At 46.2% G+C, this 18,707-nt stretch overlaps 1 protein-coding gene across 8 annotated transcripts in view; it reads left to right on the plus strand.

The window, feature by feature from the left end:
- Nucleotides 1-18,707, plus strand: part of Slc44a5 (solute carrier family 44, member 5) — a 295,495-nt gene that overhangs the window by 132,636 nt on the left and 144,152 nt on the right. For 2 of the 8 annotated variants that reach the window (XM_063282303.1, XM_063282304.1), the window contains exon 1: nucleotides 16,595-17,769. The exons of 5 other annotated variants lie outside the window; for them this stretch is intronic. In XM_063282303.1, the coding sequence (XP_063138373.1) occupies nucleotides 17,739-17,769 (31 nt within the window). In that variant the 5' untranslated portion in view covers nucleotides 16,595-17,738. Of the gene's footprint in view, nucleotides 1-16,594; nucleotides 17,770-18,707 lie in introns of those variants that run through there. One more of the 8 variants, XM_063282305.1, reaches the window with a different exon arrangement.

An 18,707-nucleotide genomic window follows, 5' to 3' on the forward strand; every position in this document is an offset into this window, starting at 1 on the left:
ACATTGTATCTGCACATTAAAATCCTCAGAGGATTAAATAATGTTTAAAGAAAAGATGGGGGTTTGAGAAGTATACTTTATACTGATATTCTGAGTAAGAAAATCCTATTTGTGTTTGGTGTCCATGGTCAGACAGGAGAGGCTCCCAATGAAGTGCTAACCACAGATAGCCTGTGGGAGAGCAATGAATAGATACAGACCAGCCCTTTCCTGACTATCACAGTGCACCACACATCACAGAGCTGCAAGCTGAACAAGATGAGAACGAGTTACAAGGCTAAGAGGCTGGACAGCCCTGGCGGTGTTCACTCCCCACTAGAGAAGAGAACAGAGTGTGTGGATCTGACACAAGTTTCCTAATTAAGTTGGCCTATCTGCTCAAAAGCATTTGGGTCCCAGAGAAGTAAATTGTCTGCGCTGCCTCTGTCTTCCCTTAGGCCTCGTCCCTTGATTGCTGTAGGAGTTCCTTCAGAATGAGATACTTTTGTAGATTTATGGACTCCAGGACTCTGCAACTTGGTTAGTCATCTGCCACTTCCCTCAATTAATTTTCTCTCTCTCTCTCTCTCTCTCTCTCTCTATCTCTCTCTCTTTCTCTCTCTTAGTTGTTTTTGCTTACAGAGTTCTTTGCTATTCAAAACTATTTTGTTATTCTACTAATTCATCAACTAGCAAATGTTAGTGACATCCCTAATCTGTGCCTGGTGCCAGGGACATGTAGAGACCATGGCTTGTTCATCCCAGCTCAGCCTTGCTCATTCCAGCTGGGCCTTGCTCAGCTCAGCTCAGCCTTGCTCATTCCAGCTGGGCCTTGCTCAGCCCAGCTCAGCCCAGCTCAGCCTGCTCAGCCTCACTCAGCCCAGCCTGCCTTGTTCATCCAAGCTCAGCCTTACTCATCCCAGCTCAGTCTTGCTCAGCCCAGCTCGGCCTTGCTTCCTGTGTCCCACTCTCCTCTTGCTCTGCCCCTGTTTCACCATCCATCTGCTTGGTACAGGAGAGTTGCTGTCCAGTCTCAACTTTGGGGTATGGTATGCTAAGAGCGATACAGGGCGTAAAGTAAAACCTGGAAAGAAGGTGAAGTGGTATTTGGAACACTGGGCTTGTTAGGTGTGGTGGCCCACATCTGTCATCCCAGCATGTGGCACACGGAGGCAGGAGGTTCCCAGTCACCTCCAGCTATGTAGTAACTTTGAGGCCAGCCTGGATAACAGGAAACATTGTCTTAAAACAAAACAAACAAACGCTAATTGATTAAATTTATTAAATGTGTGTAGTGGGACGGTATTATCATTTCCAATGTTTTTTGCCACCGAAGAGTTTCTATTTTGGGAGTGTGCGTTTCCCTGCTTGTACTTTTCCACTGCATTGGGTAGACTTCTGTTGTCTGCCGAATTGGGTAGTGAGTGGGCTCACTGAACCCTTCCTTGTAAGCACCTGACAAGAAAGAGATAGCCTTAGGAGCTTGTAACCTAGAACCGCATTCCATTCCTAGAAGTTTGGTTGTAAAAGGAGTGTCTTGACACTTTAATATCCCAATCTTCTTCGATGTTCAAATCCGAGGCTGATACCCACAAAACCAGAGACCTTTCTCTGTTAACTACTCATTTCCCCATCGGTACGCTTGGGCTCCTGCTCTTACAGTAGGGGAATTTCTACTAAGACTTGATGGGTGTGCCAAACATTTAAAATTATAGTAGCGAAAGCATCAGACTATGGCAGAGGCTAAGGGGGCTTTCTCAACTTCTGGAGGCATAGCACTCTCTAACAGAATGGTTAGTTCTACACATTCATCATGGTGTGGCAATCTAAGGAACAAGGCAAAGCTCTCACAGACACAGAGCTTTGCACATCCAGACGTTTGAAGCAGTGGGAGATAAAACACTTTCTCCCCTTGCAGATCGTCTTAAACTCAGGGATGCACAGTTGCTCTTAGCAGTAGAAGAGGCATGAGAACCACCAAAACTTACTTCACAGGCTCTGGGGACACTCGGGCTCCCGGCACAGGGACACCTCTGCCCCTCGATGTTGTCATTGCTGCTTACATTCTAGGTAACAAACCGTAGGAAGTTAACGCTGTTTTAAATGGAAAACAGCCGTTCATTAGGATTGGCTAAAGGGTCCTTGGCAAAAATTCAACTTAATAGGTGTGCAAGGCTGTGTGTGCACGCTCAGCAAAGTCTGTCCCAAGCTTTCAGGGATGTCACTTGTCACTGCAAAATCCCATTGACTGCTGATAAACAGTAGGGGGCAGGGTGTACAGAGCTGAAGGCAACTCTGAAATGGGAGGCTGCTAGACAGGCAATCGCAGTGGTCAAAGCCCACACAGGATTCTTCTTTACAACCTTAATCCATAGACCCTTGTTAGGAACCTGAGCCTAGAGATAGGCAGGCTAACAAGGGAGATCGAGGAGATACCTCAGTCTGCCCAGTGCCCACCTTGCAAGTATGAGGACATACACTTCATCCCCAGTACCCACGAAATAGCCAAGTCTGGGTAGTGTCACCTGTGGGTCACAGGGGACCACAGACCAGACAGCCTAGTCTAATCAATGACCTGCAGAAACCAATGAGCCCCGATTCAACCAACAATGAAGAATACCACTCCTACTCGACCTCTGGTCTCATACATGTATACATACTAACCCACAGACGCGTACACATACTAACCCTCATACATGTACACATACTAGCCCATAGACATACATACACCTCCCAACAGAGATAGGAGAGTAGAAATATATGGAGGAAATAACCAAGGGTTAAGCAATAGGTTGAGGATATCAGCTTTCTCGTTTGTGCCAGATCAATACTTATGATGGCCACAGCTGAGTTGGTGGGAAACTCGTTAACCAAGCAGACACCCACCTAATTTAACTCCAGTGGGCGTCCCACGCCTGGAGTAGATGTTTAGATTCTGCTGTTTGCTGAGGAAGCGTGACCTCACCGAACAGATTGCTAAGCATTGTTGAGCAGCAAGTACATGAGATTACCTTGGGTGTGAGAAATTGCTGCAGGTGTTCGCTCCAGAGAGGATACGGCAGCGTTCTGCCCTTTCTCGGGCACCCAGAATAACCCAGTCCACTCCAGAGAACGCTTTGAGAGAGGGATCAGGCTTTAATTTCAAGTAGCTTAAGACTTAAGGATTTTCAGAGCAGAGCCAGCGGACGGGAAGGCTCTGCTGCTTGGCTTTGCTTGTTCTTAGCACATAGGCTTCAGGGGGAATAAGGCTTTTCTCATAAGTGGGTCTGCAGTAGAACATGACTGTGACTAGTGGAAAGACTGGACATCTAGACTCAAGTTCCTGCTGGGACCGTCAGTCTTTCTGCCTCCTGGAGAGATTCTCCTCATCTCTGTGAGCCAGTCCTGTGTCTGCAGTCAGAACAAATAATGCCTCCTTCCTACACTCCGGGTACAATGCCACTGTCAACCATTCTAATAGCTAGTGTGTGTGTGTGTGTGTGTGTGTGTGTGTGTGTGTGTGTGTGTGTGTGTGTGTGTGTATGTCTGTGTGTGTGTGTGTGGTGTGCGTGCGTGTGCACTAATGCATCTGCAGATGTGTTCACTGCTGTGTGGAGGCCAGGAGTCATTCTCAGGCACTGCCCACCTTGAAACAGCACCTCTCATTGGCCAGAAACTCATCGAATAGTCTCCATTGACTGGGTAGCAAGCTACAGGACCCAAACCCACCTGTCTCTGCTTTTCCAGGTCTAGAACCTCAATTGTGCGCTAACATGCCTGGAAGTTTCACATGGGCTCAGGAGGTTAAACTCAAACCTTCATGTTTGTGCACTAAACACAGACTGAACCATTTCCCCAGACGTAATAGCCTATTACTTCACAGTCTGTAAATGACTTTTCTATGTCAAGGCTCTGCAATCACACCTGTTGTATATGGGTCGGTTGGTGGAAATTTTACTTATTGGTCTAAAGTAAATGCATTTAAGTTTCTTTTCTCAAGTTTATCCACATAAGTGTTTGGAGGTGGAACAAAGCTAACTTGTTATGAGACTTCTCTTTTCAGTCATTGGTGCCATTCACTAAAGACCTTTCCCATGCAAGATTTCTCCATAGTCTGAGACTGGCCCAGAACATGACAGGGTCTGAGCTACAGCCTCGGGAAAGGTTTGGATGTCTTACAACTCATCTGATCCGGAACATACCTCCTTGAGGGCTTTTGGGCCACCCACATCAGTTCATTCCAAAGGGCATTTGCTTTTCCACACTGGCTGTCCAAATTTTAAATCCCATGTCTCTAGGCTAAAATCCTAGTATATGTCATTCAAAGCGCAAGCAAACACACACACACACACACACACACACACACACACACACACACACACTCATTAAAAGTTTAAAAATATAAAGGAAATATTTAGTCAAAGATAATTTACTATGCACGTGCATCCGTGAGTGTGTGTGTGTGTGTACATCAGAAGACATTTCTGTGGATTTGGTCTTTTCTTTCTATGCTTCCTGTGTCCCTGGGATAGAACTCAGGCTTGTACAGCAAGTATCTTTATTTCTTGAGCTATTTTTGCTGGCCCTCACAGAGAACTTCTTGAGTTCAGACATTTTGTAGAGTATCCTCCAGTCATAAGCCACCTTAACCTCTCAACAGCCTTCTGTCTGAACCCTGTTCTGGTTGCACGGTTGAGATTTCTGTGGTAATCCTTGCGGATGTGCTCACACCTCACATGGTTCTCCGAGGAACTCTATCCCCAACCAAAGAACAGTCATTTTATAATGACCTTCTGACGAGTAGGACATTTACCCTTTTTATGCCCAAGTCTTCATGAACTGTGCGTTCCTATGCTTTGAATCACTCTCTCCCCAGCAATACAGCAGAGAAAGACTCACACAGTTGTGAACGGCCATCTGGAGTTCGTTACAGAATGGCTGCCTTTAAAATCGTTTTTAACTGTGCATTTATACGCATCTGAGTGTGAGTTTTGGACGTCTGTGACTGTGTTTGCCTATGGAGTTATCATACTCTAGCTCCTCTTTGCTTGATCTGAAGCCTGGAAGAACTTTTGATAGTATTTAAATCGGGGGGGGGGGATAACAAATTCCTCAGCTTTTGCCGGCTTGAAATATCTTTATTTCATCTTTGTTTTGAAGGATGTTTCTGCTTGTAGAGGCTCAACTCTTCATGTTTTTTTCTCTTTTCCATGTTAACTTTTGCGTCAGGTCTCTGCCAAGAAGCTCCATCACCTGCCTTGCCAGTCAGTGTCTTTCCCCGGATGCTCTGCAGATTCTGTTTTCTCCTCGGCCGTTTTTGACGGCATAATTACGAGATTCCTGGAATGTCCTGGTCTTCTGCATCCCCCCCAACAGTTTTTCTGCCTGTGTTTGTTGAGATTCCTGGTTTTGCGGGTTTTAATTTTTTTTCAAATTCGGAAATCTTTTGTACATTACTGCTTGATTTTTTTATACGTTGGGAAGCTTGTTGTTTGTGTGTTAGCTTGAATATAAGCATGCTGTTTTGACTGACAGACGAGGCCGCAAACACTGCCTGTTTGTGGTGTATCCTAAACACCATCTTTACAGTGTTCCTGGGATATTCTCAGGCACATACACATTGTGTAATGTCTAAACAGGTCCAAGATGTCTTTTTGTCCCTCCTGCCCAACTTCTTAGAGTCTTTGGTGTGTGAATCAGATCAGGTGGTTTTGCAACAGTGTCAATATTTTGTCAATTGATTTTAAGAGCCATGAAAACTGTGGTTCTCTCTCTGTTGGCTCTCTCTTCTCTCTCTCCCCTCCTCTCCTCTCTCTCTCTGTCTCTCCCTCTCCCTCCCCCATCCCCTTCTCTTGACTGGAAAGTTCCAGACTGTGCTCAGGGACATTGGGAGGCTCACCTGGCTTGTTCCACTTCAGGAAATCCAGTGCTGTGAGAACTGAGTCTTGCTCTGCTTCTCCTTTAGAGGTACAATCTTTTCCTAAAACAAACAAACAAACACACCTCAGTGTGCTTATGTGTTTATGTGTCAGTGCAGATGCCCTTACCACAGTGTGCATGCAGAAGTAATGGCTCAAAGGTACAGCCCATCACGGTAGGGGTGTCATGCGTCATGGCGGTGCCAGGAGTTTGGGGTTCCTTGCTTACATCCCAGCCTTCCAGAAAGCAGAAGCCAGGAACGGGGACCAGGCTAAGGGCCACATCTAGTGACCCACTTGCTCTACTGAGGCCCCACCTTCTAAGTTTCCATAGTAACCCACAATAGTGCCGCCATCTGGGGACCAAATGTTCAAACTCATGAACCTCCAGGACAATCCACATTCAAACCATGACCATTTGCTAATTATGCACTGCTGCGGCATCTGCAGGCTTTCTTCCCAAGCGTGGGGCACGATTTGTAATTAGATGTTTATCTGTGTGCTTGTTTTCCACTGCCCATCTGCCTGGCAGCCCGTCACCTCAAAGAGGACAGGAATTGTGCCTATTTTGAACATCTTTGCATTCCTGAGCTCTGACAGATGGTAGATACTTGATGAGTATTTTCTGGCTAGCTATTGTGTAGGGCTGCGCGAGGTTGAAATGTATACCCTATAGCAAACAGGACACGGATCAAGTGTTAATGTTTGTCAAATGCCCAACACAAGAATGTTAAAGACTGTCCCAGCTTCTCTGCTGTATTTTTAGTGGAGTAAGTTTACTGTGGTGGGGCAGACACAGTGGCAGTTCTGAGCTGAGCTCATGGTCACTGTAATACTTTAGAGAGTATAGTTTAGGGATTCAATCACTTTCTCAATTTAAAAATGAATGAACTGGGTCACACGTACAGGGTGATCACTTAGAGCTAAGGTAGGAGGACCGTCTCCAGTCCCAGGTCAGCCTGGCCTACAGATTAACAAAAGATAAATACACATCATCTTTACTCGTGGAACTTGAAAAACAGAGACGACATTTCTCGGCACTCTTTACTCCCTCCGTCGCCCAGTGTCTTTCTGGCAAGCATTTAGGATTTTATCCTTGGACTCTCCTCTCTCTGTAGATGTGCGTGTTAATCCCCACACCTCCTTTCAGCTTCAGCTCCACTTGTTCAGTGCCCTCGGTGCACATGAAGGCCTCACTCAGAAACCTCATCTCTGTCCAGAAGCACTCAACACAGGTCTTCCAGCCCCGTTGGTTAGGATGGTGAGCTCAGTGGGCACCTCGTGTGGTCATCTACATCTCCCTCCCCCAGCATTTCCTTGACCCAGTGTCTGTCTGCCCCCCCCCCCCCAATGAGGCTACTTCGGTTTCCCAAATGAAGTCCTAGGTCTGTCCAATTATTCTTCATGCTGGAGCTAAATTGATTTTTGAAAAACAGACATGATTTCCCTGCTTAGAGTTTTTAAAGCTGTGTCCCTCTGGTATTACAGTAAAAAGAAAAAAATCCACCCAGCCTTCACACTCCCAGATAAGTCTCCCTCCTATCTTTTCTGCCTTCTCTGTCCTTTATGCCATGCCTTCCCAGCCTCCCTGCCTCCCCAGCCTACCTACCTCACACTTCCCTGTGGCACTCTTCCTCACCTTCATTTTTCCACCTCAGAAGCTTCTCTTGTTTTGTACTTCCTGCCTTGAGAACTAACCCTTCTGAACCTTGATTTCCTTGGTTCCTATCTGTTGGCAGCTCACAAGTTTCTCTACCCCCAAAGCTGAGTCAGGTTTCCTTTTTCACACTTTTGTAAGACCTCCCCTCTATGGTGCCTCGACATACTTACTCAATAATGGCTCTTATTTAGTTTACTATAGTCTTCTCTTAAGCTCCAACAGAGAAAGGCCCGTGTCTGTCTTACTCCTTGATGACTCTGATGCCTGAATGGTGTAGAATATAGTAAGGATTCCGTAATTATTTCTGGATTTGCTAAACCTTTGTAAGGTTTCCTGGCACACACTTGCCTCCGTAAAGAGGAAACAGGCATCTGAACAATGATATGTTAATAAATTAACAGATTTAAATGTGCTAAAAGGATCAAACTTGACCTCGCTTCTGTCGTTATTCAACGACAGCCTTCTATGGGAAAAATAAAGAGGATTATGGACTATTAAATGGAGAACGTTTGGAATAATGGGTATTTTTGGCAACTCCACAAGTTTATGTTCAGTTCCAGAAGGGAACGCGAGTCATGGCCAATATGGATGCTGGATAAAGGGAGCTAGTTGAGGTTCCCTTCTGATGGCAGGGTAGGAAGCAGGGGAGATTGAGCTCAAGAGAAGAACTATGGCAGGGAGATGCAGGGCAAGGCAGGTCTCCATGGCAGATTGCTGGGACAGTGTCGCTTGTGGTTCGTTTACCTTGGAGTGTGCAACAGAGTCTTCACAAAGTCATGAGCAGTTTCTAAAATATATACCACTGAACCTTCATTCCTGGCTTAAAGGGACAAAGAAGGAAAGAAAGAGGAAGGAAGGAAGGAAGGAAGGAAGGGAGGGAGGGAGAGAGGGAGGGAAAGAGAGAGAGAGAGAGAGAGAGAGAGAGAGAGAGAGAGAGAGAGAATCTGAGGGCATCACGGTTCCCTTTGTGATCATACCTCAAAGGACCAAAAACCTGTGTAGCCACACCTCTGAAAAGTGTCACCATCTTCCATCAGTACTATGACTGTCACCATCAGTACCATGACATCACCAGCCTCCATCAGTACCATGACATCACCAGCCTCCATCAGTACCATGAGCATCACCAGCCTCCATCAGTACCATGAGCATCACCAGCCTCCATCAGTACCATGAGCATCACCAGCCTCCATCAGTACCATGACATCACCAGCCTCCTTCAGTACCATGACATCACCAGCCTCCATCAGTACCATGACATCACCAGCCTCCATCAGTACCATGACATCACCAGCCTCCATCAGTACCATGAGCATCACCAGCCTCCATCAGTACCATGACATCACCAGCCTCCATCGGTACCATGACATCACCAGCCTCCATCGGTACCATGACATCACCAGCCTCCATCAGTACCATGACATCACCAGCCTCCATCGGTACCATGACATCACCAGCCTCCATCGGTACCATGACATCACCAGCCTCCATCGGTACCACTGCTCATGAACGTAACTGTAGTGCGCAAGTCCTTCGTTCTCGCATCTTGGAGGTCGTTCCAGATCTAAATGCTAACATCCATTAACCACTCCCGAGCAACCCTGGAAGTAACTCACACCGCTTTCCAATGTGGACACAATGGAGACTACATTTCCACACGAATTCTGGTGGTAACAAGTCAAATTTTGTAGGATAAGGTTTGCCTTACCAAAGACAAGGTTGGTAGGGGACGCACCTTCATGGATATGCTAAGTGTATGAATTGTTAACATGCGTGTTCACGGCAGAGCAAGAATTGTGGAGGCGGACTTTTGGCTTACGGTCTACCTGATAGAGGCTCAACTGGGGAGACGTGAAATAAATTTCAGGCAGAATGCCAACTTGAACTTGATTCGTCTTGCTATATACAGAAGGACTTGTGGTTGTGCTTAAGTTGAAAGTGTCAAGTGGGAGAACCAAAATGTTTGGAAGGACCCAGGATTAAATCATGGAAGTAGTTGACCAACAGACTTGTCCCTACCTTGTCCTATAAGGTCACAGAACCTAAACTCTTGTCCATTGAGATGTGGCTTTTCTCTTTTATTGGTGTGTTCAGTAAGCATTTATAGAATCCTTAGTTAGAAGATAAAGGCATAGTTCTTGCACTGAAAGCCAAGTAAAACCAAGGTGACAATGTTATTGCATGAAAAATAGGAAAATGAATAAATAAAGTTACTTAGCATAAAATCTGTTCTGCTTAAGTACTTATTGGAGGTATGTTCAAGGCTGCCATCAATCGCTTGAAGTTCAGGCTGCAACACAGGACTCATTATCACAGTGAGCTGTCATTGCGGCGCCCACTGCTGTCTGAGGTGTGGGTGACCTTGAACTGGTGTTTGTACTTTGGCATATATTCTAATATCTGTGTAAACCTACAGTGAAACCCCCAAATGTATCACTTCTGCATAGAGGCTATTTAGAGTGAAGGTGGGAGAATAAACCAGAGTGTTCTACTGTGTGTCTACATAAGGGGCCGGGGAAAGAGGGCCAATGGAGAGAAATGGACGAGAACAGTTATTAGACATGGATCAAACAATTCAACAAGGCCTTGTGCTTTGGACAATCAATATATGGTAATTTTTAAAGGAGTACTTCATCGCCATTCTCCTTCTCTTCCTCCCATTGCAGTCCTAGAGTACCCAGTCTCCTTGACTTTCCTTTTTGCCTTGAGGGACGTGCTTTGTTCTGTGTGGGTTGAGATCTGGCTTTGCTATGGTTCAGTGACTGTGAATGAAAGAGTCCCCTGATTCTCTACTTGCCGCTGCTTAATCCTCCCTTATCTCCCATTCGCTGGATGCTCCAGTGCTCCTGCTCGTCCACTTGTGAACCTTTTCTTTTCTTTGCCCCTCCCTGGACTGAAGCATGGCTATTGTTTTGCCTCTGACCTTCAAAGGGGAGCTATAATTAGTTAGCCAAGGCTGATGTATATGCGTGACGTGATCTTTAACCTTCAGGTTTTCCTTCAGGGGCGGGGAACTGACACACTGTCTTGACAACTATCAAACGTGCAGTGTCTGCCTGTACCACTTAGCTCCTCCTGTCTCTTGCTCTTGGCTTTCCTTCCTTTCCTTAAGACAATCTTTGGGATGAGTAAAGGCTGCAGAAGGCTGTCTCTTTACGTGATTTGCTCCTTTCTCTAGCCATACGACCTGGATAAGCCGGCATTGATTACTCCAGCAGTTCGGCTCGAGTCCCCAGGCTGCTGGTTTCACACTGTGAACTTGGATCATACACTCCATCATCTTTTTCGGCATTTTTACTGTGATGACCTTCCTAGGCATGCCTTTTTGTCTAAGAGCTTCTGTGCGACTGCATTCTGCCCCACCGCTGGGCAAGACCGGCTGCAGGGGGGCTTGACTGCACTCATCCCACACCACCGGTGGATGCTGGGCTTCAGGGAAGTGCGGAGACACAGCTCAGGGTGTCGGAAAACACAGTCTAAGATGTGGGAAAGCCAGAAGCTGGTGGTCCCTGGCTTCTGGGCCCCAAGCGCTGCTGAAGAACTGCAGAGAAGTCAGGAATGAAGTGTTGGGAGGTCTCTGGGCCTGAGACGAGACCAGCGCCCTGTTGGTTCTCAGACTCTTGGGAGGGGAACTCTGGCTTAGCTCAGCAGTGATTGTCGTAGCTTGGCATGGTTGTCTGGGAGAGTAGAGAGTGTTCTGAGGCTCAGTAGTCGAAGGCTTTCCCCATGCACCTCACAGTGATTCTTTATGAAAGAGACAGTCCAGGGTTCTAAACTATATGTTAACTGTTCATTGTGGAAAATAGATCCATACGCACTTCTTAGGGTGGACTTGAGATTAAATACCCTTTGCAGGGAGATCTGGGAAGGGGAGCCTATTGGGTAAAACGTCAGGGCCTCTAGGTACCTCATTAGCATGGAGAACTCTGTTACATGATTCCACAATTTGATTCCACAAGATTCCACTATTTGATTTCTCACTGGGCTGCAAGCTGCCCAGAGCAGAGACAGGGTCTTGCCATTTTTCTGTCCTTGGATCCAAACCGTGTGTAAAGAGAAGAAACCCAGAAACTTTGGGTTGATCAGAAGCAAGAAATACGAAAGTGCTTTTATCCAAAACAGCAAACAAATCTAAGAAGCATGGGTTGGTTCATCTCAGTCGTCACCTTGATGGGATCCGGAGTCACCTGGGGGGGACTCTTGGCCTGCCCGTGGGGATTATCTTCATTACGTTAACTGAGATGGGAAGACCCTGGGCTGTATGGAAAAGAGACAGTGAGCCAAGTGCAGGCTTTCATCTCCTTGTTTCCTGCTGTGACCAGCCCTCTCCAGAACCTACTCCTAAATCTCCCACCATGATGGACTGCCCCCTGGCACCATGGTGCAGAAGAAACCTGTTCTCTTTTAACGTGCTTTTATTGGGAATCACCCTGAAGTTCGGGGTTCCCTGTGTGGCTACTGGGTTCCCCTCCTGCTCATCTTCTACTTCCTGCTCATCTACTCACCCTTGCCACAGGCCTTGTTGGGGGGGAGTTACAGAAGCGTATGGGAGACTGCACGTCCTCCTTCACAGGGAAGTGCTGGTCCTGGACCGAGGAGATGGTCTTGAGCGCAGATCTCTTCAGGATGGTGTGACTGAGGGACATCACAGTGCTGGGCTAGGCACAGAGGAACTGGCATTCTCGCCCTGGTTAAGTTGCAAGTGAAAACAAGCAGTGCTTTGTTAGGAAATCCCAGCGAGCCGCCTCACGTACCGGCGTAGCAGTAATTGCTTGTTTGCAATTTATTTGCGAGATGGCACATTTATTGCCAAATATGTCTTTTTATTTACTTCCTCTTGTCTGCCGCCCACTGTGCAGATGCCACAGCTTTCTGCAAGGAATTGGTGTTATGTTTCTCTCCTTCTAGATGTCTTTTAAAATGTAGTTGGCATCAACGCGGGTAGAGTACCCACTTCCATTCTGAAACGCAGAGAACAGTGTGCAAACAGTATTAGCTTACGCTGTTGTGCCAAAGGCGTCTAGGACAAATTAGATTTGAACCTTTGGGTCAGGGATAAATTGATGAAAATGAGGGACATTAAAATGCGGGGTGAGGAAATGTGATATATGCCTGCATTAGGTGTATGTCAGTATTGTCACAGGTATTAGCCACAGTAGGGAAAGCTTCTACAGAATTGACTGACCGTGCTTGACAGGGACCTTGGCGCAAGTGCTAAGGTTGACTCAGGAGTACTTTATAGCATGCAACATTGTGTCAGTAAATTGTGTTTCATGAAAGACTAAAACGTCTTAGGGTACAATCTACTTGACAATTCCGGTCCTCCCGGAAGCAGCAATGACTGTTAGAGGTGATCTTTAATTGCTTCAGTAAATGATTAAAATAGATTTGTATTGTATTCATTTATTTATCTCAAATGTTTCTGATCGCCACCAGCTAACAATGTGGTGCCATGAGAGGAAGCGACTGAGGGAAAGTGGGGGGGCGGGCGGCGAACGGAAGGAAGAAAGCAGAGTCTAGGGAAGAAGAGGAGGAGGGAGAAAAACCTCTTCACCAGAGCCTTCACCATCTGTCTGGCTTTGACGCCCCCTGTTGGAGGTCCCTGTGTTATCAGGGAGAAGCCCTCACAGGGATAAAGGCTGCTGTTGTGGTGAACGCATCCCTCACTTCTTATAGCAACCTGTGACCGAGCTTCAGCCTGGCTTACAGAGTAGGGATAGATTCATAGCTGGTGCCCAGTGTCCTCGGAGAATGGGAGGTGGAGCTGGCTTGAGCTTCTGACTGGCAGAGCCTAATCTCACCTGTCCTACAAGTATCTCTTTCTAGACTGAAAGTGTTCAAGTGGTTGCATGCCACAAGGCAGCCATTATTTCCAAGTACTAACACACAGTGTTTCTTCTTTCCCATGGTGGCTGTGTGGCTTTTTCATCCTGTAGACACTGGCTGCCTTCACGACCGTCTTGTCTCTTCTTTCAAAATGCTCCTCACACGAGGAATACACTTTCTAGCTTCTTCTCCACCACCTTACCCTGAGCTCTAATATTACTGTACTTTGTTTTTGCTTGTTCTTAATTGTGTGTTTGTGTGTGTGTCTGTGTGTGTATGTTGTGTGTGTATGTTGTGTATGTATGTTTGTGTGTGTATGTTGTGTATGTGTTTGTGTGTGTATGTTTGTGTGTGTGTTTGTGTATGTATGTTGTGTGTGTATGTTTGTGTGTGTTTGTGTGTGTATGTTGTGTGTGTGTGTGTGTGTGTGTGTGTGCGCATATGTGAAGGTCGGAGATCATTGACAGCTGTCATTTCTCAGGTAATGTCCACTATTTTTTTTTTATCCAGGGCCTCTCACTGACCAAGTGCACTAGGCTAGCTAGACACCATGAACAGAGAGCTCTTTCTCTGCTTCCCCGGTGTGGGAATTACAAGACTCTATAACTTGTGATGGTTAGTTTCAACTGTCAACTTGACATAATCTATAATTGTGTGGGAAATGAATTCCCTTTTAAAGTTATTATTATTATTATTTCATTTTTTAACAGTCTAGTTGTTATTCCTCACCTGGTCCACCCTCTGATAGTTCCTCAAACCATACCTCCTCTCCCTGTCTCCAAGAGAATGCCTGCCACCCCACTAGTCCTCCCCACTCCCTGGGGCCCCAAGTCTCTGGAATGTTAGGTGTGTCTTTCCTCACTGAGGCCAGACCAGTCAGTCCTCTGCTGTATATGTGTTGGGGGCCTAGTGTATGCTGCCTGGTTGGTGGCTCAGTATCTGAGTGATCCCAAGGTCCAGGTTAGTTGGGACTACTGATCTTCCTGTGGGGTCACCCTCCTCCTCAGCTTCTTCCAGCTTTTCCCTAATTCCACCACAGGGGTCCCGGCTTCTGTCCATTGGTTGGGTGTAACTATCTGCACCTGACTCTCTCAACTGCTTGTTGGGCCTCTGTGAGGGCAGCCATGCTAGGCTCCTGTCTGTAAGCACATCATAGCATCAGTAATAGTGTCAGGCCTTGGAGACTTCTCTTGAGCTGGATCCTGATTTGGGCCTGTCATTGGTAACTCTAACAAAACGAGTGAAAGATCTGTATGACAAGAACTTCAAGCCTCTCAAGAAAGATAGCGAAGAAGACTTCAGAGAATGGAGAGATGGCCAGTGCTCGTGGATTGGTAGGATTAACATAGCAAAAATGGCTATCCTACCCAAAGCCATCTATAGAATCAAAGCAAACCCCATTAAAATTCCAACACAATTCTTCAAAGACATGGAAAGAGCAATTTTCAAATTCATCTGGAAACAAATGAAAAATCCAGAATAGCGAAAACAATTCTTAACAGTTAAAGAACTTCTAGGAGAATCACCATCCTTGACCTCAAGCTATACTACAAAGCAATAGTGATAAAAACTGCATGGTATTGGTACAGAGACAGACAGGTTGATCAATGGATTAGAATTGAAGATCCAGAAATAAAGCCACACACATACAGACACTTGGTCTTTGACAAAGAAGCAAAAAATAAACAATGAAAAAGAAAAAGGAAAAGAAAAGGAAAGCACCTTCAACAAATGGTACTGGCCTAAGGGAGGTCTGCCTGTAGAAAAATGAAAATAGATCCATATTTGTCACCTTGCACAATGCTCAAGTCCAAGTGCATCAAGAACCTCAACATAAAACCAGGTACACTGAATCCAATAGAAGAGAACGTGGGAAAAAGCCTCAAACTCACTGGCGTGTGTGGAGGTGAGGATTCCTAAACAGAACCTCAATGGCCCAGGCTCTAAGATCAAGAATTGGCAAATGGGACCTCATGAAACTGGAAAGCTTCTGTAAGGCAAAGGACACAGTCAATAGGACAAATCTACAGCCTACAGATTGGGAAAAGATCTTCATTAACCCCACATCCAATAGAAGGAAAGGAACCTTTTGAGGCACTATCTAAATCCAATGGGGAATCTATGTGAGATCATCTCCATCTGGTTAATTGAGGTGGGAAGCCCGCCCTGAATGAGTGAGGCCCCATTTCTTGGGTTGAGTCCAAGGAAGAAACGATAAAGGAGAGAAAGAGCTGAGGACTGTTCTCCATCCAGAAGGTGGATACACTGTGACCGTTGGCATAAAGCACCTGCCACCTTGGTTGACCTCCCTGCGTTGAAGGATGGTAAACTGTAACCGTGAGCCAAATTAGCTCTTTTACTTTTAAGCTGCTTTTGTGGGGTGCTTTATCACAGCAAGAGGAAGAGAGACTAAAACACACACTGTCCGAGTTGGGGTTTCTGTTGCTGAGGTAAAACCCTGTGACCAAAAATGACCTGAAAAGGGCTTGTTTCGTCTTGCAACTCTCAGCTCACACTTTTTTGGGAGTGTGTGTGTGTGTGTGTGTGTGTGTGTGTGAGAGAGAGAGAGAGAGAGAGAGAGAGAGAGAGAGCAGTTAAGATGCATGTGGGCACTGTGTGGGGGTGAGTGTGAATGTGTTCATGTGCAGAAGCCTGAGTTTAATGGCCAGGCATCTTCTTTTATCCCTCTCCACCTCTTATATTGAGGGAAGTTCCTTGGTGAACTTGGGCATCCCTGTTTATTCAGCTAGTCTGGCCAGTTTGCTCTGGGGACTCTTGTGTCTGCTGGGATTAAGGGTGGAACACCACACCCAAATGACTTTTATGTGGGTTCTAGGGACCTGAACCCAGAGGGTCCTCACACTTGGGTACCAAGTCCTTTACCCAGCAGGCCATCTCACCAATCTCTGGATTTTTTAAAATGTTTGTTTATTTATTGTGTCTTATTTGTATGGGCATTTTGTCTGCTCCTGGGTGTTTGTGAGTTTACTTTGTTCATAAGAGTGTCCATGGAAAGCTGTAGAGGGACTGGCAATACAGATGATTATGAGCCACTATGTGGGTGCAGGGAATCGAACCCAGGTCTTCAAGAAGAACGAAAGCACTGGGCCATCTCTGCGGTTTGTGAGAACCAGATTCAGGCCATTGGGCTTGCAAGGCTTACACTTGAATGGCTTTCTCCGACATGCCGGATGTATAATTTCCATTACATCACTTCTGGAAAAACTTAGAGCTTGGCTGCTCCATCTCTCTAGTGTTGCTAATCTCAAATGGAGGATGAAGATCCTAGAAGGAGAGAACAGGACACGACCCTCACACTGATTTCCCACTAAGCTCTAAGCCTTGCAGCTTTCCCCCACCATGCCTTGCGGCTTTCCCCCACCATGCCTTGCGGCTTTCCCCCACCATGCCTTGCGGCTTTCCCCCACCATGCCTTGCGGCTTTCCCCCACCATGCCTTGCGGCTTTCCCCCACCATCCCTTGCGGCTTTCTGCCACCACTGATGTTTATCTCCATTTGTCCCCAGCCTTCACCGCAACCCTGCACCTTCCAAGCAAGAAGGAGTGAGAGTCACATCTAAAGTGTCACATGATGTCACGGTACTAGGCTATATTATGAGTGGAGTGCTCGCACAGGGGACTTATTCGCTCTAGGGTTTTTTTCTCTCCAGCTGTTGGAGACTCAGAATAACTTGACCCTGTGTATGAATACACAGTCAGCTTGCAGATGGCATGAATATTCTCACCAAAATCTTTGGGCGAGATGTTAGTTTATTGAGAAAGCAACAACCAACAGCAGCAGCAGTTCAACCAAACTATAAATGCATAAAACATGAAATGTGATTTACAAGGAAGTCAGAAGCATTCCGCACAGCACTCAGCCTGGGAGGGGCATTTCCACGCCCTGTTTTGTCTCTTTCCTGGGCTTCCATTTGTACCACTGCAGAGCTGCAAGTCCCTGGTCAGGCTCCCCAGCGTAGCATGAGGACAGCCATTGTGGGAATGAACTGAGATGCTACAAGGCAGAATCCACCAGGGCTTGTGTGTTGGACTGGCTGGGACTGACCGTCTGTACCTGCACTCACTCTAGATGGAGCTGAACCAGAGAGTGGAATTTATTATCCACGAGGGTGGGGTCTCTCAGCGGAAGGCAGAGGCTGTCTGTGACCATTTGTGAGCATATGTGACTAGAAGTGTTCCACAGAAAGTTGTACTGACCCTGAAGTTTTTAATAAACTTCAATATATTATGTACAGATAATTTGGGACATTAAAGGCTGATGCAGACATTAAGAACTCAGAAACGGAAAGGGAGCCTTTCATCAATGACCTGGATATATTATTGTGTGTCCTGAGCATCAAGACTTGCACTTACATAATGCATGGTCCCTTTGGTTTTTTTTCATGTGGTAAGTGAAAACTGTGTGTCTCCGATAAGAGCTCTTACCACACTGAAGGTGAGCCAGCCACTGTTAGCCTGTAAGGTTGTGTCTTTATGTTTGAGGCTATTACATGCTAGTGTGTGTATAGGCTAAGAGTGTGGACAACGGGGCCACTCAGACCTCAGTGTGAAACCCCAGGTCCCTGATTACAGCAGAATGACCTGAGTAAGACCAGGAGCACCGACATCTTTTGTGAAGAGTGTGATTTTACCGAGAGAGATGTGTGAACAAATCTTCCTCCTAGCCACAGGAGGTGTTCAGAATCTAATCTGTCATTCTTGATATTGTTTCCCAACCAGTCATAGCTTACAAACGCTTAAAACTGGAATCTTTTTAAATATTGCAAATTTTGAGACATGGTTTCTTTGTGTAATCCAGGCTGGCCTCAACTCTTGGCAATCTACCTGGGATATAGGTGTGCATCACCATGCCTGAATTCTTTTGTGTTTGTACATGTTCATGTGCATACAGTTCGTGCATGCCTATGAAGGTCAGGGTACACCCCTTTTGTTCTTTAGATAGGATCTTGCCTGGAACTCAGAAACTTGGGAAGGGAAGCTGTCAGTGAGCTCTAGGAATCCTCCTGTCTCTGTCTCAGCACACAGGGACTACAGGCGCACATTGCCACACCTGGCTTTTTTAGGTGAGTTCTGGGGATTGGAGTCAGGTTGGTTAATTTGCTTGCAAGGCAAGTACATGTCCTACCGAGCCATCTACACAGCCCCTCCCTGGAATCGCCGTCCTGACTTTGGCCCTCAACCATTTGTTCCTGTCAGTCAGGTTGATACGAAGCTCAGGACTGAGAACAGTTGTAAAGTACACCCAGCAGCTTTACACAGGGAATTCTTTTTTTTTAAAATTATTAATTCTCTGACAGTTTCATAATTATTTTTCGACCATATTGA

This window comes from Rattus norvegicus, chromosome 2, assembly GCF_036323735.1.
Source record: "Rattus norvegicus strain BN/NHsdMcwi chromosome 2, GRCr8, whole genome shotgun sequence".
NCBI classification, from domain to species: domain Eukaryota; kingdom Metazoa; phylum Chordata; class Mammalia; order Rodentia; family Muridae; genus Rattus; species Rattus norvegicus.